The sequence below is a fragment of the Cricetulus griseus genome (genome assembly GCF_003668045.3).
Source record: "Cricetulus griseus strain 17A/GY chromosome 1 unlocalized genomic scaffold, alternate assembly CriGri-PICRH-1.0 chr1_1, whole genome shotgun sequence".
NCBI classification, from domain to species: Eukaryota; Metazoa; Chordata; class Mammalia; order Rodentia; family Cricetidae; genus Cricetulus; species Cricetulus griseus.
Window position 1 is genome coordinate 256719024 of NW_023276807.1, and position 22509 is coordinate 256741532.

A 22509-nucleotide genomic window follows, 5' to 3' on the forward strand; every position below is an offset into this window, starting at 1 on the left:
AGGAAGTAGACCAGGCTGGCCTTGAACTCAGAGATCTGCCTGCCTCTGCCTCCTGAGTACTGGGATTAAAGGCGTGTGCCACCAACACCTGGCACATAGTCCTTCTTTACCCTATCCATTCACCAGAGCCAACATTTCTTTGTGTGGCGTAAGTTTGCATGAGTGCAGGGATGAGGAGGCAAGGGGTCAATAGCAGGTGTCATCTGATTTCTCTCCGCCTTATTTTTTTTAACTAATATATAATGACATCATTTTCCTCCCTCCTTTCCCCCCTCCCAATTCCTCCATGTGTCTCAAATCAGAACCTTTTTCTTTTACTGTTACATACATATATAAACACATTAACATACAAATACAACCTGATGAGTCCATTTACTATTACTTGTATGAATGATTTCAGGACTGATCAATTGATACTGAGTAACCAACGAAGAGATTCATCTAATTCTCCTGCTCTCACACTCTTCTATCGTTCTTTCTCTAAGGTGGGGTCCCAGGAGATCTCCTTTCCACTTCAGCCTGTCTAATCAGTCATGTTCCTAGTTCAGGCCCTGTTTAGACAGCCATACTGTTGAGGTATCATGGTGACAGGCTTTGCTGTCATTTTTAGGAGACGCAATCTCACAGCAGCTTTTGGGGTCCTTTGGCTCTTACGATCCTTCCATCCCCTCTTCCAAGATGTTCCTTGATTAGGTACAAGAGCTGTGTTGTACATGTATCCACTGGGCCTAGGCATCCCACAATTAGTTGTTCTCTGCATTCTAACAACTGCAGTTTACTGAAATGGTCTCTGTTGCAAAAAGGAGTGTCGATATTGAGGGGGTGAGAGCTATGCAATTCGGGGATACTTCTGAAACCAGCTTTACTCAAGCAGAGCATAGCTGTTATCATACTACAAAGAGCCCCTAGCCTAATTCCCCTGATTTTCACTGCCCATAACTCAACCAAGAAGGCCCATCAAGCACTGCTTACGGTATTCTACATATTCACTAGACTGCAGGTCCCAACTTTTTTGCATTCTTTCAACAAACCAGTACACAAGGCTTACATGTCACATGATCAGGTGTTTTTGCAGCAAAGGTCCCACTTCTCAATACTGATTTTTCTACATTAGTTATTTCCTTGTTTCTGTGACTAAGTATCTAAAAAGAAGCAACTTGAAGCAGATGTTAATTCTGGCTCCTGGTTTAAAGGACACTGTCTATCAGAGTGAGGAAGGTGTGGTGGTAGACAACTTTGCAGCAGCAAAAGGTCTTGCTTGCTGACATCTCAATGGACCAAGAAGCCTGTACCTCTTTTATGAACTATTCAATTCATTTGCCCATTTACTGACTGGGTTATTTATTCTTTTGGTGTTTGGTGATCTGAGTTCTTTATATATTGGGTATACTAATCCACCAGATATACAAATGGCAGCAACTTTTCCTCCTCCTTCTGGCTGTTTCTTCACTCTATTGCTTTCTTTGCTATACAGAAGCTTTTTGATTTCATGCCACCCAGCTTCTATGCCTAGATCTTGAAATATTTTCCTTGTGTTTTCCTATAGAGTTTCTACATTTCAGCTCTTACATTAGGTCTTCAGTCTTTTTTTAATTTTTTATACCACATAATAAAGGTGGATGTAATTTTATTCATGTGGCTAATCAGTTTTCCGTACAATGAAAAGGTGTCATTTTTAACCGAAAATAATTTTTGACACCTTATTAAAAATAAGATGGCCACAGCTGTGTACGTTGAACTCTATGGGTTCCATACTGGTTTTGTTGTTGATTGTAGCTCTGAGTATAATTTTAAATCAGGTATTGTTATACCTCCATTTTTCCCCTTTTCCTCGGGTTGCTCTGAGTTTTCATTATGTTTTTTGCTTCCACATAAATTTGTGGGATTTTTCTTTTAGTTCTTTTAGCAAGACATGTCAATGACTTTTGATGGCTATTAAATTAAAACTGCAGATTGCTTTTGATAATGTACTATTTTTACAATAATATGGCCCATATGTAAACACAAGGACATTTTATCTTCTATTGTCTTCCTCAACTTGCATTCAGTGTTCTATAGTTTTCACTAAATTCACTATGAAAGCTTATCATAATTCTTGCAATTACGACATAATTCTTTTACAATAAGCTTTTAGTCAGTTCTTTCACTCCCCTAAATCATCCCAAGAAATAGTGATCCCTTATTTTTATAGGGATGGCTCGTCAGATACTTTCTAAGCATCACTCGACTTTAAACGTTACAACTCCAAAGAGCTTAAGAGTTCTGCCAGTATCAATATTTTAAAAATTAACATTAGCATAAATACTTTCAGTAATTAAGAGAAAGAAGTCTTTGCTGCAAATAAGTGTAAATCCAAAGGTCGTGCTGACTTTGCATGCAGCTGGCTCCAGAGATGTTCAGAAGACCAGAACTGACAGCTTCAGTGGACATTAAATACAACTGAGAAGAGTAACAGTGTTTCATGTATTTTTGCACATATTTTTAAAGGCTTTGCTTAACAGAATACAGGCTGTATAGTTTAAATTTATTGTTGTGAGATGCTGGACTAATTGACATATATAAAAGGAAATCTGGGCCTGCAGACATATAGTTGGATAAAAAGGGGGGGAAAAGTCAAATTAAGATCTCATGAACACCACGAAAGAGTTTCAGTAAATAACTTGAGAAGCACTGCTTTACAAATTATTATAGAATCACTTATTAAGGTTTATCTCCAAGAAATAACCGACCTGGCCCCCAAAATCAATGTCAGAGTTTACACAGTTCCGTTCAAACAAACAAAGAAACAAGACAAAGAACTACAGACAACTGAAGAATGTTGGGAACAGGAGAAAAGTCTTCCCAGGGAAGAGCAGAACAACTGCAATACTCAATGGTCAGCCCTGAAATCACATACATAAAAAAAGGTCATGAATTTGAAAGAGCAAGGGAGGAGGGTACATAGACAGTTTAGATGGATGAAAGAGAAGGGAGAAATTATCTAATTATATTGTAATCTCAAAAAAAAGATTTAAAGAACAAAAACACAAATAGCAAAGGAAATGCAAATAATGTAAGATAACCACACTCTTAAGATAAAACTAGGTGGCATATGGAAGCCTGTCTTAGTTACCATGATTAAGGCAACACATCTTTAAAAAAAATGTAATTTGGGGTTATGGTTTGAGGGTTAGAGTATATTGAGGATAAACAAAAGAACAGCTGAGCAAAGCATGGTGGCAGGAACAAGTGAGAGCTCAGATCCTGATCTGCAAATAGGAGGCAGAGAACACCTGGAATAGTGCCAAGTCTTGAAAATTCAAACCCTACCCTTACTGACACACCCCCTCCAACAAAACCACACCTCTTAATTCTTCAAAGCACTACAAAGCCCAAAGCAAAACTCCGCATCTAGGAATATATTAGTTTATATCCCCATTCACAGATGAAGACTATTTCCTGTAGACCAACAGTCTACTAACATTCTATTAAACCACCAAAGAAACTAAGAGGTAATCCATGTTTTTCAGGAGACAGAAAAGACTAGGAGCATTGTGCCATGCCAAGAAGAAAAGGCAAAATTATCCAAGGGAAATGGTTCTATAGACTAAAATATAAAGGCAAGGGCTGGAGATAAACCTCAGTATGTAGCATGCTTGCCTGGCATTCCAGAAGCCTCTGTCAGGGGCAGATAGATATGGAGGAAATGGAAGGTGAGTGGGATTGAGGTGCATGATGTGAAATTCCCAAAGAATCAATAAAGAATTATGTTATTTTAAAAAGGAAACAAAACAAGATATAACATGTAAATCTACAAAACTATGGTAAAACAGAAAATGAACAATGTCACTAGAAGACAATTTGTCATTCATCCATCAGCTGATGTCTTCAGTTGTTCATTCCAAGATACAAACCCACTATAAATCAAATAAACAGATGTTTTTTATGTTTTTATGATTTAAAATTGTTCTATCACAATCTCATAATTATGTTATATAATGTGCTTTGATCATACATACACAACATACCCAGACACACACATACACACACATACAAATAGATGTAATTTTAAAAAGTTTTGTTTTGAGGGCTAGAGAACAGCAGTTAGTAGGAGCACTTGCTGTTCTTCCAGAAAACCAGGGTTCAATTCATAGTAACGACATTGCTGGTCACAGCCATCTATCTGTAACTCCACATCCCTCTTCTGGCCTCCACTGCCAATGCACACACACACGGTGCAAAGACAAAAACACAAGTAAAACACCTGGATGCATAAATATTTTTTACTTTAATTTAAAAATTATAGGTATTTTTCAGTTCAAAAAATCTCAAGACTAAGGATATTAATCTTTAGTTTCTTCTGAGAAAACAGATGTTCTGCCAAATTGGAATTACTAGTCAAATTAAAAGTAAGAAGGCATTTGATTAACTTGTCAAACACAGTAAAATATATTTAGGAATTATCAGTGGGGCAGTGATGGTGCATGCCTTTAATTCCGGAACTTCGGAGGCAAAGGAAAGTGGATCTCTGAGTTCCAGGCCAGCCTGGTCTACAGATCAAGTTCCATGGTAGCCAGGGCTACACAAAGAAACCCTGTCTCAAAAAAACAAATAATGGTTGTTATTATTATTATTTAGGAATTACCAAAGAATGAGTGAGCTATGATAAAAATATTCACCCCTAAGACAATGCTTTAATTAAAAACTGTGTTGTCTTTTAAATACTACGTGCTGTCTAGCTCGCTCAGTACTAGACTCTATTGCTAGCCTTTGCCTGCAGTAGTCCAGGTAGTGAAGGGAGAGGAGATAGAGCAGCAGCAGCAGAGTCAACTCCAAAAGTACCCGGGGTTTTGGGGTTTCAGGGATCCGGGTCTGCAGCTATCTCTACTTTAGTCACTAGTCAGGCGCTCCTACCTGGCCAGCATCTTACTTCTCTAGAAGCCAAGCCTTCACACGAGCAAGCCTTCAGAGACGCTCCAGATCCAAACTAGAGCAGCGCCAGGCAGGCAGGCAGGCAGGCAGTCTGTCTCTGACGGTCTCTCCCTGCACCTACTCCCTTCTCCTTCCTACTCCTTGCCACTCCCCGCCCCAGAACCTCACATTTTGGAACTCACTGTGTTGAGCATCTTGGCCTCTGCACCCCATGCCACCCCCAAGACTGCTATGAGTAAAGATGTGAACCACCAAGGCCAGCAAACTTACAATCTTTAAAACTCACACACACAGGCCTCAAAGTCTGTTACTACATTTAGAAGAAGTCCTATGAGGAACAGAAATTAGCTGCTGAATTGCATGCTTATGCATGTTAGACTTTTAATCACCTATTTTTCCCCACTTGTAATGAATGACTCCGCTTATAATTTAGTAATTTTTCATTAGCAATTTTTTAAGAAAATGACTTGAAAACAGCAGGAGTGCAGGGATGGAGGGATGCAGAAAGTTTGGAAAGTCAAACTTGGCTATAATTTATACTGCTCTCACCTGTCACTTCTTACAAAAATGGACCTGTTATAAAGAAAATAGGAGAACTCAGTGACCATGATAATATGCGTAACATAAAACAAGTTTACTTGAATGCCTGGACTTAAGAGCCAAGAAAGTACCTGGTCCAGCTTTCAAGCATCTTTTTGTTTTGTTTTATTTTTTTGAGACAGGGTTTCTCTGGCTGCCCTGGAACTCACTTTGGAGACCAGACTGGCCTCGAACTCAGAGATACACACCTGTCTCTGCCTCCCAAGTGCTGGGATTAAAAGCAGCACCACTACAGTTCGGCTCAAGTATCTATGTCTTAATAAAGTTTTCAACAGCATATTAGTCAACCAATTCCTAATAAGATATGTACCCACATGGAAACTACACAGGAGAAAATATCCATTGCAGAATTGTTTATATAGTCAAAATACAGAAAACAACCTAAAGATAAGAACAAAAACACTAATATAAACCATTGGATAGTGAACTAGATTTTGTTAATTTTAAAAAGTAGAGAAAGTATGTAGATTTTGAATGTGCAAGGACGAAATGTGAAAAGCCCTTTGCTTTTCAAAGCATTCAAGCTAGTTCTCATTCTTACCGTACAGTGATTAACTTCAAGAAAGAAAAAAAAAAAAAGCAATGAACTGTCTAATTTTTCTTAAACATCAATCACCAGCTATGGCTTAGGTGTCTCTACTGAAAGTGGAAATTAATCCTCACTGTGAGGTATTATGAGGTGGAACCAGGTGGGCCTTTGAGAAGTAATTAGGGTTAGACAAGTACCTTAAGGTAGGGCCCACACAATTGCAAAAGAGGCTTTTTGTCCTATGGCAGGATAGCACATCATGGTGAGACCACCGGGCAAAACAGGAGGTACCCACTTACTTCATGGCTGAGAAGTGAACAAGAAAGAAAAAAAAGGAGTTGAGTTCCCACTGCTTTGAGTGCACACCTATAGTGACAAAAGACCCCCACTAAAAAGCAATCTTAGCCAATAGGAAGCAAGCCAAATGTTTCAGAACTATACAGATTTCAATTATAAATACTAACAGTTGCAAAATGAAAAGTATTAAATGCTAGTTATAAGACATGGAAAAAATCGAGTTCGAGACTAGCCTAGTCTACAAGAGCTAGTTCCAGGACAGCCTCCAAAGCCACAGAGAAATCCTGCTTCGAGAACCCACCACCACCACCACAAAAAAAGACATAGAAAAAATCTAACCTTTCTAAGACCTCACCAGAGAAAATGATAAAATGGCTTTTACGTAAGTAAAATATTTCAGAAAGGTGCTGTAAGAAATCTCAAACTTATTCCACTGTTCACAAACAGAAATCCAATTAAAAATAAGCCTTTTCTTGGTACAAAAATGATTATTTGAACACTGTCCTGGCTAGTCTTATGGTAACTTGACACAAGCCAGTCATCTGAAGGGGGGGAACCTCAGCTGTGAAACTAGGTGAAAGCAGGCCAGCCTGGAGAGCAAGTTCTTAGTTAGTGATTAATGGGGGAAGGCCAAAGCCATTCATTGTAGGTGGGCGCTTCCCTGGGCTGGTGGCCCTTGGTTCCGTGAGCAAGCCACTAAGCAGCAAACTGCCATGCCTCTGCATCATTCCAGCTTCCTGGTTCCCACCTGGTCTGAGTTCCTGCTTTGGCTTCCACCAACTGTGACTGTAATTCAGGTGACGTAAGCCAAATAAACCCTTTCCTCCTCAAACTGTGTTTGGTTATGTTTCATCAAAGCTTAGTAACCCTAACTAAGGCAAACACTAAAGATCATTTTTTCTCACACAAATAAGGTACTGAGAGGGTAAGAAGGCCAATCATCACCCACTCCAGCTCATTCATTCTCTTTGGAACCAAAGGAGGAAGGAAAACAACTTGGGAAATTTGTTCAAGCTTGACATAGCCATTTTCAACATGTATACACCAAACTAGGTAATTCAACATGTATACACCAAACTAGGTAATAGATCCATTTTGCTTCCAATGCTTTCCCTATCTTGTGATTTACAGATGTTAAGTAATTTTATTTGAAAAATACCATAAGCCAGCCAGAGTGCTAAAACTTAAACACACACACATCAAAAAAAAAAACCCACTAAATTTAGTCACTCAAAATTCAAATGGAAAATTCAAATAGGATTCAGCAATAAAATATGGTCTTGAGAGCCATTTATCAAATTAAGGCTATAAAGAAAGTAGTTGAACATAATCCTTCTGTCCAGCTCCATGAATAGAGCTATCGTGTACACAGATACATTTTACACAGATACATTTTCTTTGCTACGCTCAACATTTTCTTCAGAAACATGAACTTGTCAGTGCTCTGCATCAAAAAAAAAATTACTAAACTATTTTAACTAAATTTAAGTTTTAACTTTCTAATCAGTCTGGCACAGTGGCAAATACATGTAAATTCCAGATTTTGGGAAGACTGGAGCTAGCCTGCTAGGCTACAAAGTCAAACTTGGTCTCAAAACAAAATGGGGAAAAAAGATTCTAATTCTGAAATTACTATGAAATAAAGAGGGTTCTGGTAAGATGGCTAGCCAGTTAAAGGTGCTTGCCATCCAGCTTGGTGACCTGCCTACAGGTTATCTTCTAAGTGCCACCATGTGCCAGTGCCTGAACACACACACACAAATACGCAAACAGATGTTGAAAATACTGAAATAAAAGAAAAATAGACTCACAGAATGTATTTTTAATGCTGCTCATGTCAGCTACTCTGAAAGTTAAGGTAACACAGTGTGCACTTTAGTTTTAGCTTGTCACTCAGGTTTGCAGTCAACAAAGAAGAAATTTCAATTAATACATTCAATACTGAAGTATATGTCACGTACAATGTACTAGGTGCTACCTAGAACAGGAAGGCAAACTGTAAGAGGCAAAGTTGGCTTTCACCTGCCAGACTCCAACAATGTTAAACCAAGTAACAGTTAACTACTAAACATGTGATACATGTCGTAAGTTACACACAAGTGATTAAAGAGCTATGTTGGAAAGAGTCACAACCCACAAATAGATAGATCCCACATAAGTTGTGGAAGAAAATGTCTTCTTTTGGATTCTGTGCCATCCACCCTTTATGACTATACTCATGTAGGATCGCTGCAACAGAGTATGGTCTTGAGAGCCGTTTACTGAGACTTAAGGAGATAAAGAAAATGTATTCATAGCCAGTAAGGTGTGCTACTAAATTTCATTCAATAAAGACAAAATGATCAGCATAGCTGTCAGTGAAATGTTTACTATTTAAAAATTGGAGAAAGGGGGCCAATATAAACAATGTAATAGAGATCACAAAGTTTAGCTTGGCAGAAATTAGATGCTCATTAAAAAAATAGGTTGTAAGTGGAAACTAGCAAGAATGCAACTGTAAGAAAAGTATAGTATAGTTTTTGCTATTTTTGCTTAGTCTTTCTTCCTTAACATGGCAAACTGACTTACTATGCCAAAGGAACTCAGCAGTAGGGCAAAAATTAAGAAGAAAATCTAATCAAGGTTAAGGGGTAAAAAGATCACTGTGCAAACACAAAAGAACAATTTTTCCACAATTCAATATAAAATAAATTTTAATGAGGTTTTTTGAAAAAGTACTTGTTAATAGCAAATATAAGCAAAGAAAAAAAGTACTACAAAAACTCCAAGGGGGGAATCTCCCAAACTGTGTGTAATGCTCTTAGAACCTTGTTCCTTTTCCAAAGGGTTACTGCGAATGAAAGTCTAATAGTTTAGAAAGAAGGTATGCCACACTGGAAAGAAAATGCTATCCACCTACCATGCAGCAGCATGTTAAGAACACACAGGGCTCTGAAGCCAGGCATGCTCCGCTCAATAAAGTAGTTCTCAATCTTCCTAATGCTGTGACCCTTTAAAGGAGTTTCTCACGTTGTGGTGACCCCCAACCATAAATTTATTTTCACTGCTACTTCATAGCTGTAATTTTGCTACTGTTACCGATCCAATGTAAAGATCTGTTTTCCAATGGTCTTAGATGACTCCTGTGAAAGGGTCATTCAACCCCCAAAGGGGTTGAGATCCACAGGCTGAAAACTGCTGCTCTAGAGTATAAATACGGCTTCAATCTAATTAACTGTGAGGTACTAGTATCTTAACTTCACACTTCAGTGCCTCACAGTCATCATCACCTGCAAAACAGAGAGAACGCTCATCAAATAAAAGGGATGGAAAACCCAAGCAATACATGCAAATGCCAGGGGCAGTGGTAGTCATGTAAGCCATTTGTGTTCAGACAAGCAGTGTTTAAGGAATGAGGGAAGATGGTAGACTCACTGAGTGTGTCTCCCTCCTTCTCTTCTAACTATACAAGGAAACAACTCTCCCCAATTATATCAGTAAAGAAAGGGAGGGTCACTTGCCTAGATCACTAAGCTAAACAATGGCAGAAATCACAATACTGACCTATGAGGTCAAGAAGTCTGCTTTCTTTCCTCTACACAACCTGCTTTCACAGCAAAGCACAGATGAAGAAGCAAAAACTAAGGCATTCCCATCTTTACAACTAAACTCCAAAGTCTGAGCATTAGTCTGTCTCTCAATTTTATTTTCTTAAAAATTAAAGAATGTGATTGCATCTTAAGGAATCCCTTCATATAAAGAATCTTACTTTTAAAATTACCACATATGGATCCGGGCACTGGTGGCCGGATCCCAGCACTTGGGAGGCAGAGGCAGGCGGATCTCTGTAAATTCGAGGCCAGTCTGGTCTACAGAGCAAGAGCAAGTGCCAGGATAGGCTCCAAAAAAAAAAAAAAAAAAAATTACCACATATGGTAATAAGCCCACAAAATATTAGTGAAGGAAAATTTTTCTATTAAAAAAAAACTGAAGCAGGTAAAACACTTTATGATTTATGCATAGGCTATGACTTTCTGAAAAGGACTCTAATAACACCAGAAATAATCCCAAGAATTGACAAATGAGATAAACTGAAATTAGGAGGCACAGCAAAGTGAAGAGACAACCTAGAGAATAGGAAAAAGAACTGCCAACTGTACTTCAGGAAGGGTTAATAACTAGACTGTATAAAAGACTGCAAAACGAAACCCCCCACAAAGTATTCAACCAATAAATGAACAGATGGTTCTCAAAGGAAAAAATACAAATGGCCAATAAATAACCTTAGCCATCATAGAAACAAATTAAAATGTTTTCGGAGACTGGAGAGGTCAGCAAAATGCCTGACTTAAAAGTATGAAGACATAAAGTAGAGCTTGGGTTGGGGTGGTGAACAGGTAAACCCTAGAGCTCACTGGCCAGCTAAGCCTCCCTAGCCCAAATCAAGGAGCTCCAGGCCCAATGAAACACTGTCTCAAAGCATAAAGTGTGCAGCAGTAGGGAAAGATACTAGATATGGACGACCAGCATCCAGATTCAGGCTCACCCCCAAGCACAATGGGCAGGATCAAGAAAACAAATGAGCCGGGCAGTGATGGCACACACCTTTAATCCCAGCACTAAGGAGGCAGAGGCAGGTGGATCTCTGTGAGATCGAGGCTACCTGGTCTACAAACTGAGCTCCAGGACAGCCAGAGCTGTTACACAGAGAAACCCTGTCTCAAAAAGAGAAGACAAAGCAAATGACAAGCTGGAGAGATGGCTCAGTGGTTAAGAGAACTGGCTGCTCTTCCAGAGGTTGAGTTCAATTCCCAGCAACCACATGATGGCTCACAACGACCTGTAATGCCATCTGATGTCCTCTTCTGACATACAGGCATACAAGCAAATGGAGTACTCATACATACAATACATAAATAAAGAAAACCAGCGTTTGACAACAAACGTTGGTGAGTATGCAAGGTAAAAAGTCATCTACATGGCGGTGGGAATGTACACTGGTACAGCCCCCATGGAACAAAGCGTAAAGCTCCTGAAACCCAGCTACACCACACTTACATATACACCAGAAGGGCTGTAACTAAACATAACACGGAGACATTTGCACATCTAGGCTTGTTGTTTCACTATTAGGAATAGCTAAGAAACAGAAAAAGCCAACTATCCAACGGGTGAATGAATGGGTAAAGAAAATGTGGTAATTTACATAAAGTATAAGACCATGATCACTGTATTTAGTGAAATGGGCCAGAGTCAGAATGAGAAAGACTGCTTATTTTCCTCTCTCATCGGCAGAATCTATGTGTAAGAGTGTGAAACTGTGTGTGTGTGTGTGTGAGACAGAGAGACAGAGAGACAGAGAGAGACAGGGAGAGAGACAGAGGCCACCTGACCATTGTGAGAGAGAGAGATTTTAGGTGGGGAAAGGGTGGACATAGGGAGGTAAAGGATTGCATGACATGAACACTAACAGGAAGACTATCTGAGAGAAGAGAAGAGAAGAGAAGAGAAGAGAAGAGAAGAGAAGAGAAGAGAAGAGAAGAGAAGGAAAATGCACCATGGGGAAAGTGGGGCCAAGCGCACAGTCAGAGAGGGGTGCTAAAAACAAAGTACATACATGTATGGAAATGCCATAATAAAGCCTATTACTTTATATGCTCACTTTAAGGTTGAATCACGGGGGGGGGGGGGGGATATATTTCACATTACCAAAAAGACATTATGGTGGAGGAAGGACTGACTAAGCAAATGGATGAAATCAAAAGACATCAATTCTAGGGACCTCAGGAGGAAATTTTAGTATCTAAACTTTCAATGATTTGTGAAAAAAGAACAGAACTCTGCTACTACAAAACTTACAATGGAATAAACAGACGCACACATTTGTCACTCGGGCTGGAAATGCAGCCAGGCTTCCCGGCATACCTCACTCTCCATCACTCTCCAAATTCACCTGCCCTAACCCTTCCCAGGCTTCCTAAAAAACATGATGACCACAACATGATGACTTTCACTCCACCAAGTCCTGTGTGACCTGGCCCCCTCTGTCCCTAACCATTTCTATCCTTCCTTTGCGCTCTCGATCTTTCACTTCCTCCAGACAATTTTCTCCAACTCATTTTAGGGCATTCATACAATCTGTTCTCTAAAACCTAGAAAGCTGCTCTTCATCCAAGCTGAGATCTAATGTTACCATCTCAAAGATGCCTTTCTTGACCTCCACCTAAAGGGTTTCCAAAGCACTGTGGACTTCCTTAGCACACACAGTATTAGAATTACTTGGTCAGCATCCTTCTTCCCTAACAAGGAAAACAGCTATTTCACACCCTGCCTCGGTCTATGGCCCACTCAGATTGGCACTGAGGAAGTACTCAGAAAGTTTGCTAATACATTCAAAATTCATGTTAGTCAAAAAAAAAAAAAAAGTGACACTTCACTATCATGAATAGCTAAAAACTATATAAAGTTCCTTCATACAGTCCCTCCTCAAATAGTACGAATTTTATAATTACATGTCAACATTAAGAAAAAAAAAACCTCTTTACATTAAACACACACACACACACACACACACACACACACACACACACACACTTTTTGCTAGCAGTGATGGTGCACACCTATGATCCCAGCACTCAGAAAGAAGAAGCAAGAGGATCTCTTTGAGTTGAGGCCAGCCTGGTCTACAAAGCAAGTCCCAGATCAGTCAGAGCTGTAAGACAGAGAAACCTTGTCTCAAGGAAAAAAAAAAAAAAAGGAAAGAGAAAGAAAAAAAAGAAACCAATGTAGAAACCAACAGCAGTAAATAATTAAGCTTTTGTAGGTCATCACCTAGAAGAATAGCAAACACGTGCAAATTAAAACAACAAGAATAGGAGCTAACTAAATTGTACAGCAATGTACATTTGAAAGGGCCACTGTGTAGACTCTGCTAATAGTAACTGCTTATTGTAATCACAGAAAGGAATAGATATCTAAGTAGTATGCTTCTTTTAATTAAAAACAAATTAGAGGAATAAACACTACGTATATATGTTTTAGGTTAGTGAAAAAACATGAAATGGCAATAAAGTTGGTTTGAAAAGTGCTGGTTACAAGCTGGGCAATATTCTAAGATTTTCTTTACATATATTCCTTATTTTCCCCACTTTACGGATGGAAACATACATTGGGTTGAGCAATTTATCCAACATTACACAACTTGAAGGTTCGTGGTAGTGACACAGTTCAAAGCCATTCACTGGGCTCTGGGGTCCTCCCTCTCACCTGTTACATACCATACTTTCCAATCCATGGGAAGAACTGTCTTTTTTGTTTATTTGGAGGTGGAGGGAACTGAATATTGAATCTATGGCTCTGCATATCACATATGCCACCACTAGGCTATACCCTCCAGCTCTGAAACATAAATTCCCTCTATTCCATTCCAGTCAACTACTTTGCTAAGACCACCAACGGCTGGCTGTCCACCTTGCCCAATCGAAGAGCTTCTGACTCACTGCATCAGTCTGTGGACTCTGATCAAGTGAATAACCAACCCCATCCCAACCTTCTACATCACCATCCAGCTGCTAAAACTACCTCTGGGGCACCACGCTTGGCTTTTCTTTCCCCACCTCCCACATCTGCTCCATCAGCAAGTTTCATCAGATCTATTTGTGACGTACACTTGGTTCCGTCGCCACTACCATCCAATTCAGTCTCTTTCTACAATACCACCAAATAGCCTCCCTCATTTCACTCTTATCCCCTTAAGTCTCCACCAAACAGGCATATCTAAAGTCTGCTTTAAATAACCTAGCTTCCCATTATGTGTTAAATAAAATCTTAATTCCTGACCTTGACCTAAAAGCTCCCATTCAGTTTGGCCCCTGCCTACTACTTCTTGTCTTTCCTGTCTGTTCCCTACACAAACCACAAGGATCCTGTGTTCTACCAGGCCTTCCCACCTACTCTTCATCCTGCAAACACGTCTTTCCTCAGAAGGGTCCGTCCCTCTTTAAGTTTTGTTACACATTACTTGCTTTGACAGCCCAGACCTAACCACATTTACACGACCCCCTGCCATTACAATGGTCACAAGTCGTCACATCTGTAATGCTGTCTTACTGCAGCCCGTTAACCTGGGAATTTTAAAGTTCTAGTCCCGAAGCTTCCCTCAGTACACTGCAACCAACTTAACCCACGTATTAAACAGGTGAATCATCTGCCGCTGCATTTTGTTGTTATTGTAAATCAACCGTACCGAGAAGAAATTCATCTGTGATGTGTTTTTCATCGAACAAATCCAGAAAACGTTCCTAAAGTGTCTCTCCATCTAAGGCAATTCAACCGTAGTCGCACGAACTCGTGAATTCCTCCTTAAACCGCTAAATACTCCATACGGATAGAGACTAGTACCAGATTGTCTTTCCTTCTCTAGGTGAGTAGGGTACGAGTGGGGGGGGGGCTGGGCACACTCGCACCTGTTCCATCTTCAACCAGTTAAAGAGAGGTAGGTGCCCGTGGGGCAGACGCACGGAAGCCGGGGCCTTTCTTCCTTCTCCTTAAGCGGCTGCAAGTGAAAGCCCCAGTCTCAACTCCAGCTGCCCTGACGCCCATCCACTGCGTCTACGGAAACAACCTCCAAGAAAGAGCGCATCATGGCCAGGACGACCATATGCTAGCTGGCCTCGCTGCGAGGCACGGCGGCCGACCCCGCGGGCCCGGCGGGAAGCGCAGGTGCCTGCCTGCTGGGCAAGTTTCCTAGCGGTCTGCACACAGCTAACGGGAAAACAAAAGCCGCCGACGCCGGTGCCGAGCTCGGCCCCACGACCAATCAATCAATCAATCAGTCATCAGTCAGTCAATAAATACACAAACAATTACACAAAGCGCAGCTACCTGGGACCTGGGCGCGAAGGCGGAGGATGGAGGGAGGGATGGGGGCAGACAGGATGGGAGGGAGGGAGGATGGGGGGAGACAGACAACAGAGCCCGGGACCCCGCGCCGCGGCCCCGGCCTCCCGCTGCTGCTGCTGCCGCTGCTGCTGCACGGCGGGGACCCTGCGCCGCCGCTCCTCCTCCTCCTCCCCCCCCGCCGCCGCCGCCGCCGCCGCCCCCCTGCAGGCCGCCCCGGGCACTCACATGGGCTCCAGGGTCTTGCTGAGCCACGACTTGAGCGCCTCGAAGTTTTCAATGATCATCTTAGAGACCATCCACGGCGGCCCCGAGGCCGCTCACTGCGGGTCGCCGCGCCGCGCTCGCCCCGGCCGCTCGCCCCGCCGCCGCCGCCGCCGCCGCCCCCTGCTCGGCGCGCTGTCCGCCCGCGTGGGCCGCCGCCGCCGCGCCCGCCGCCGCGGTGGGAGTGCCGGTGGCGTGTGCCCGCGAAGCCGCGCTCCTCGGCCGGCAGCTCGGCGGGGCCGCCGCAGGCCGCGCGCGCCGCCGCCCCGCTCCCGGGAGCCCCCCCGCAGCCCGCCGCCGCCGCCGCCGCCGCCGCCCCGCCGGGCTGAGGCGGCCGCAACGGTCTCCGCGGGCCTCGCCCGGCCCGCCGCCCGCCGCGCGCCGAGCTCCCCGCCGCCCGCAGAATCTTCCGAAGGGCCGCCGCCGCGCCGCCGCCGCCGCCGCCGCCGCTGCGCCGCGCGCGCCTCGGGCCCGCCCTCAGCCGCGCGGCGCCGCGGGGAGCTCGCTGGCCGCGCGGCAGAGCGGACGCCCACACAGCGACCACCGAGGCCGGCTCAATGGGAACGGCTCGGGGGTCTTCCCGGCCTCCAGCACCCCCGAGAAGATGGCTGCCGGTAAACCTCGCGAGAGTTTGCCGAACTCTCGCGGCGGCCCCCGGAGCATGCTGGGAAGAGACGCGGGTTCCGCCGCCCGGCCCCGCCGGGGCCGCGGGGTGTGTTTGGTGCCGGCCGCGGTCGCGCCAAGGCGCGGCGCGGCGCAGCGCAGCGAGCGGGCTTCCTGCCCCCGGAGGCAAAGGCCGCCGGCGCCCAGGCGTTTTCCCCTGCTAGGGGGAGCAGGAGCTGCCGCAGAGGCCCGCGGTTTGCAGGGGGCCCCCCCGCACCGTGCAGCCGGCCTCAGTTTTCCCCGGCACCCTCCCTCCCGGCGGCGCAGTGTTCTGTGCACATCCTGCCCTGTGCACACGGTGGTTCTGTGCCCGTCCTGCCCTGTGCACACGGTGGTTCTGTGCGCGTCCTGCCCTGTGCACACGGTGGTTCTGTGCGCTTCCTGCCCTGTGCACACGGTGGCTCTGTGCCCATCCTGCCCTGTGCACACGGTGGCTCTGTGCCCGTCCTGCCCTGTGCACACGGTGGTTCTGTGCGCTTCCTGCCCTGTGCACACGGTGGCTCTGTGCCCGTCTTGCCCTGTGCACACGGTGGTTCTGTGCACATCCTGCCCTGTGCACACGGTGGTTCTGTGCACATCCTGCCCTGTGCACACGGTGGTTCTGTGTGTCCTGCCCTGTGCACACGGTGGCTCTGTGCCCGTCCTGCCCTGTGCACACGGTGGTTCTGTGTGTCCTGCCCTGTGCACACGGTGGCTCTGTGCCCGTCCTGCCCTGTGCACACGGTGGTTCTGTGTGTCCTGCCCTGTGCACACGGTGGTTCTGTGCACATCCTGCCCTGTGCACACGGTGGTTCTGTGTGTCCTGCCCTGTGCACACGGTGGTTCTGTGCCCGTCCTGCCCTGTGCACATGGTGATTCTGCCCGTCCTTCCCTGTGCACACGGTGGTTCTGTATGCCCTGCCCTGTGCACACGGTGGTTCTGTATGCCCTGCCCTGTGCACACGGTGGTTCTGTGCACATCCTGCCCTGTGCACACGGTGGTTCTGTGTGTCCTGCCCTGTGCACACGATGGTTCTGTATGTCCTGCCCTGTGCACACAGTGGTTCTGTGTGTCCTGCCCTGTGCACATGGTGATTCTGCCCGTCCTGCCCTGTGCACACGGTGATTCTGCTTGTCCTGCCCGTGCACACGATAGTTCTTCATGTCCTGTCCTGTGCACATAGTGGTTCTGTGTGTCCTGCGCTGTGCACATGGTAGTTCTGTGTGTCCTGCCCTGTGCCCAAGGTGGTTCTGTATGAGTTGCCCTGTGCATACGATGGATCAAGACACACTGCCCTGACATCCACTGAGGCCTCCAGATAATTATTGTCCTTACGAAAAAGCATAAGACTTTTCTGCAAAGGTTTCAACGACCTATGGGTGCCCAGCAAACAGGACTTAACCTTGATGGTTTCCAACCTACCTAAAGACAATTTTGTTAAGTTTTAAATTCCATCCCTTTAGAAAACACTGGACACTGTCTCCAAGACATTGCAATGTACCAAAGCAGAGTTGGCAAAACCAACGTACCATGTATCGTGGGTGGTCCAACAAGTTTGATTCTATTATTTAATATTATTAAGAGACTAGGAAAGACTCTATATAAAGTCTGTACACTACAGGTGGGATGAAAATAGTTCGAAATCTAAAGACACGACAAACTGAGGAGAAATTCTTTTTTTTCAAGTTTTAAATGTCCAATTTGTTTTTTTTTTATTTATTTATTAGTTCTAGTTAGGGAACAAGCTTGTTTCACATGTAAGTCCCTTCTCCCTCTCCCTCCCCTCATCCCCATCCCTCCTCTCCCATCCCCAGCCTACCCCCCACCCCATCCACCCACCACTCCCCAGGCAGGGTAGGGCCCTCAACTGGGGCTCTTCAGTGTCCACCAAATCTTCCTGTGCTGGCCCTGGGCCCTTCCCCATGTGTCCAGGGCCAGAGTGTAACCCTTCACGTGGGATGGGCTCTCAAAGTCCCTTCTTGCACCAGGGAAAAATACTAATCCATCACCAGAGGCTCCCGGGAGTGCAGAGGCCTCCTTATTGACATCCATGTTCAGGGGTCTGGATCAGTCTTGTACTGGCCTCCCGAGTCTTGTACTGTGGGTGCCGTGTGCACCGTGTGCACAGGGCAGGACACACAGAACCACCGTGTGCACAGGGCAGGATGTGCACAGAACCACCGTGTGCACAGGGCAGGTCAATGGGGTCAATGTGCTCTCCCTTGTTCAGGCCAACTGTTCCTGTGGGTTTCTCCAACCTGGTACAGACCCCTTCACTCTTCATTCCTCCCTCTCTTCAACTAAATTCCCGATTTCAGCTCAGTGTATATCTGTGGACATCTGTCTCTGCTTCCATCAGCCACTGGATGAGGGCTCTAGGGTGGCATAAAGAGAAGTCATCAATCTCATTTTAGGGGAAGGGCTTTTAAGTTATCCTCTCCACCATTGCCTGGATTGTCAGATCGTGTCATCCTTGTAGGTCTCTGGAGATCTCCCTAGTTCCAGATCTCTTCTAGAACCTATAGTGGCTCCCTCTGATATGGTATCCCTCATACTGCTCTCCCTCCTCTATTCTTCCCCCAACTCGATATTTCTGCCCCTCCATTTCCTCTCCTCTACTCCTCTTCTCTTGTTCTTATTGGAGCAGCTCCCTCCCCTCTACCCTCATGCTCCCAATTAGTTCAGGAGTTCATGCTACTTCCATTCCTGGGGACCATTTATCCCTTAGAGTCCTTCATGTTTCCTAGTTTCTTTGGTGAAGAGGATTATAGGCTGGTAATCCTTTGCTCTATGTCTAAAATTCATATATGAGTGAGTACATACCATGTTTGTCTTTTTGTGACTGGGTTACCTCACTCAGGATGGTTTCTTCTAGTTCCATCCATTTGCCTATGAATTTCAAGATTCCATTGCTTTTTTCTGCTGAGTAGTACTCCATTGTATAAATGTACCACATTTTCTCTATCCATTCTTCAGTTGAGGGGCATCTAGGTTGCTTCCAGGTTCTGGCTATTACAAACAATGCTGCTATGAACATGGTTGAACATATGTCCTTGTTGTATGAACATGCAGTATTTGGGTATATACCCAAGAGAGGAATGGCTGGATCTTGAGGTAGACTGATTCCCATTTTTCTGAGCAACCACCATACTGATTTCCAGAGTGGTCTTACAAGTTCACACTCCCACCAGCAATGGAGGAGTGTTCCTTTTTCTCCACATCCTCTCCAGCATAGATTGTCATTGGTATTTTTGATTTTAGCCATTCTGACAGGTGTGAGGTGGTATCTCAGAGTTGTTTTGAGTTGCATTTCTCTGATGGCCAAGGATTTTGAGCACTTTCTTAAGTGTCTTTCAGCCATTTCAGATTTGAGGAGAAATTCTTGATGAGGCAGAATTTATAATTAGCTGGAGTAGAGTGTCCTCGAGAACTAACCGAGATTATAAAATACAAAGCTAGATGTTTGCTCTAAAATACAGTGTCTTATGCCAGACGTTAATTATAGCCAAACTAAAGAATAACCAAGTTATTGATTAAAGTGATTGAATCGAAGTAAGCCAGATATGAAAAGATAAATCACTTTACAGAGGTTGCCAGAGGAGCAGGAGGCAGAGGATGTAGAATGGTGGTTGCCAGGAGTGAAAGACGGAATGGGAGGCAAGGAAGAAGGGAGCTTGGAAAAGATGTCTCAGTGGTACAGTTTCAGTTTGGAATGAATCACAGAGTTCTGCGATGGGTGGCGTTGATGGCTGAACAGTTTGACTACATCTAATGCCATAAAGTTGAACGCTTACAATTATTAAAATGGTAAACTTTGGGTTACATATAAACTTTATGTATAAATATTATATTGCTGAGAATCATGTGCTCCTGTTTAAAGGGGCTGTAAGTATTGCTGATTAATTAATATTGAACTCATGTTCACTGGCACCATAACACATGTTTGAACAAAGCTCATATAACTCACGTACTTTTCTCTGTAAAATACACCGCATCCTTCTTTTGTTGTTGTTTCGAGACAGAGTTTCTCTGTGTAACAGCCCTTCCTGTCCTGGAACACTCTGTGTAGACTGGCCTGGCATTGAACTCACAGAGATCCACCTGCCTCTGCCTCCTAAATGCTGGGATTAAGGATTAAAGGTGTGTGCCATCACCACCTGGTTGCACCACCACCACCCGGCTTTTTGTTTTGTTTTGTGTTGTGTTGTTTTGTTTTTCTCTTCACGTCCTTCTTATGTAGGGACCATGGAGAGTAGCTCATTGTTGCATATGGAGTACAAGGGCATTTTAAACAGTGAAATCATCAGCAAAAAGCTCATAACTGAAGAAAATGAAACTTGGCACCAAGTAGATCACAAAGCGGGTACTTGTTTCCATTGTGTGAACTCTAAAAAGGAGGCAGGGTATCCATCCCCTTGTCCAACCTTAGCTGAGGACATACACATCACCTGAATTTTTAACCACTCAGCCTGTGGCCAAAAATGTCTACTGCAAAACCACCAAATAAACTCTAAAGAGTAAGAAAACTCAGGAAAATAGAATCTGTGAGTAACAAGGGACAGCCGGTTTTCTGAACGACAAAACTAAGCCCTATACTTGCAGGAAAACTTTCTGAGAGTGGTGGCAGTTCCTTCCCTTCCGTAGGGATGGTGCATGTCACCACTGCAGTTAGTCACGGCTGCTCCCATGCTGTTCTTCCTAGGGCACTCAGTCTGTATTACTTTCACTACTTCATTTTCTTTAGGACTGTCTTCCAACATAGAAATTTGGCTAATGTGGTAATCCGTACCACTCAGAGAATACTACCCACCAGCATGGACACTTTAGAACTCAGCATTTGTTACTACACATTTTCCAACACATGCTGGTCTTTGAAGACCCTGTCACTGTTATTGTTGTTCCTTTTGCATAGGATAGTAACCCTCATCACTCGCATTCCATTTCCTCACTGACCAACCACACAGGCAATAGTTTTAACAGTCTTTTTTTGGTTTCTACGTGTAGAATAAATGTTAAGTTTATTTTAAATTTAGTTTTCTAGTCTTAATCATCTTCAAATACGTTGAGCATCAAATCAATTCTCTTTTATGTTCCTTGACTTAGCCTAGTATCTGAAACAACAAAAAATTGCTGAAGAGCTTTGCTTCACTTTAGGTGGGAAAAGAAACAGAAGCCTGAGAAACTGTTTCAGCTACTCGTGATAATGATACATTTCCTACAGGTTTGTATCTTTTCATGCTCTTTCATCATGAATTGTTTTGTCTTTCCATCCCCCTCCCAGGAGTTAGAGGGTTAACTTCTTACAGTCTGTCCGTTTTCTCATATAGGTGGTGAATACAGTCTCATCCTCTCGATAGTGCTTTTAGAGGCTTGTTTAAAAACTCAGTCTGCATTTCAAGATCAGAAAGATATTCTGTATTTTCTTCACTTCTGTCGTATTGCTCTGCATTCTCTCTGGAGGACCACACTTGAGTATTTATTCTCCTGGAGTGGTGCACCCTGCAGATGGTGGAGACTGCCATCAGCCTCCTGTTTGGTCTGGAGCGTAACCAGTTTTTCTCCACAGTGCCTCTCAGTAGCCGATTATTTCCACGTCTATGGGAAATGTTATTTATCATACATTACATTCCCATTTACACATGACTTGGGTTATGGCTTCCTATTCACTTGGTCTATTTGTCTATAATTACACCAGTAATGTGTTGTTTGATTTCTGCTGTGCTAATAATGCCTCTTCCCTATGCTTCTTTTTCAAATTAAACCTGCCTAAATAAGAACCGTGAATCTTACAAATATTTAGACATCAGGCATAGAAGAAAATGTAGACCATTACAGCAATGCAGACGAGGAAGGCTCATGCACAATTTCTTAAAGGTTTTTTGTTTGTTTGAGACAGGGTTTCTTTGTGTAGCTTTGTACATCAGGCTGGTCTCCAACTCACATAGATCCACCTGCCTCTGCCTCTACCTCCCAAGTGCTGGGACTAACGGCATGCGCCACCATCACCCAGCTATGCACAGTTTCATTAAGGATATGAAAATTTTAATGATTAAGAAAGATGGCTAGTAAAAGAAACTAGCCATGTGAAGCAAAGTACACACCAGAACATTTCACGCTTATATGATAGCTTGTAGGATGTTCCTGATACAAATAAAGCCAGGATCTTTTCATTTGTGTGGTTGGTTGGTTGGTTGGTTGGGGTTTGTTGTTGTTGTTATTTTTCTGCTTTGTTTTTCAAGACAGGGTTTCTCTGTATATTCCTGGCTGTACTGGAACTCTCTCTGTAGATCAGGCTGTCATTGAACTCACAGAGATCCACCTGCCTTTGCCTCCCGAGTGCTGGGATTAAAGGCATGCGCCACCACAACCTGACTCAAAAGCCAAGGTC

General features: G+C 43.8%; 1 protein-coding gene across 20 annotated transcripts in view; it reads right to left on the minus strand.

The window, feature by feature from the left end:
• Rbm26 (RNA binding motif protein 26) overlaps positions 1 to 15595 on the minus strand; it is a 73360-nt gene extending 57765 nt beyond the window's left edge. For 18 of the 20 annotated variants that reach the window (XM_027393974.2, XM_027393975.2, XM_035453428.1 and 15 more), the window contains exon 1: positions 15443 to 15595. In XM_027393974.2, the coding sequence (XP_027249775.1) occupies positions 15443 to 15513 (71 nt within the window). In that variant the 5' untranslated portion in view covers positions 15514 to 15595. The remainder of the gene's footprint in view (positions 1 to 15442) is intronic. The other 2 variants (XM_027393973.2, XM_027393968.2) reach the window with 1 other exon arrangement.
• Between the last annotated feature and the right edge of the window lie 6914 nt (positions 15596 to 22509).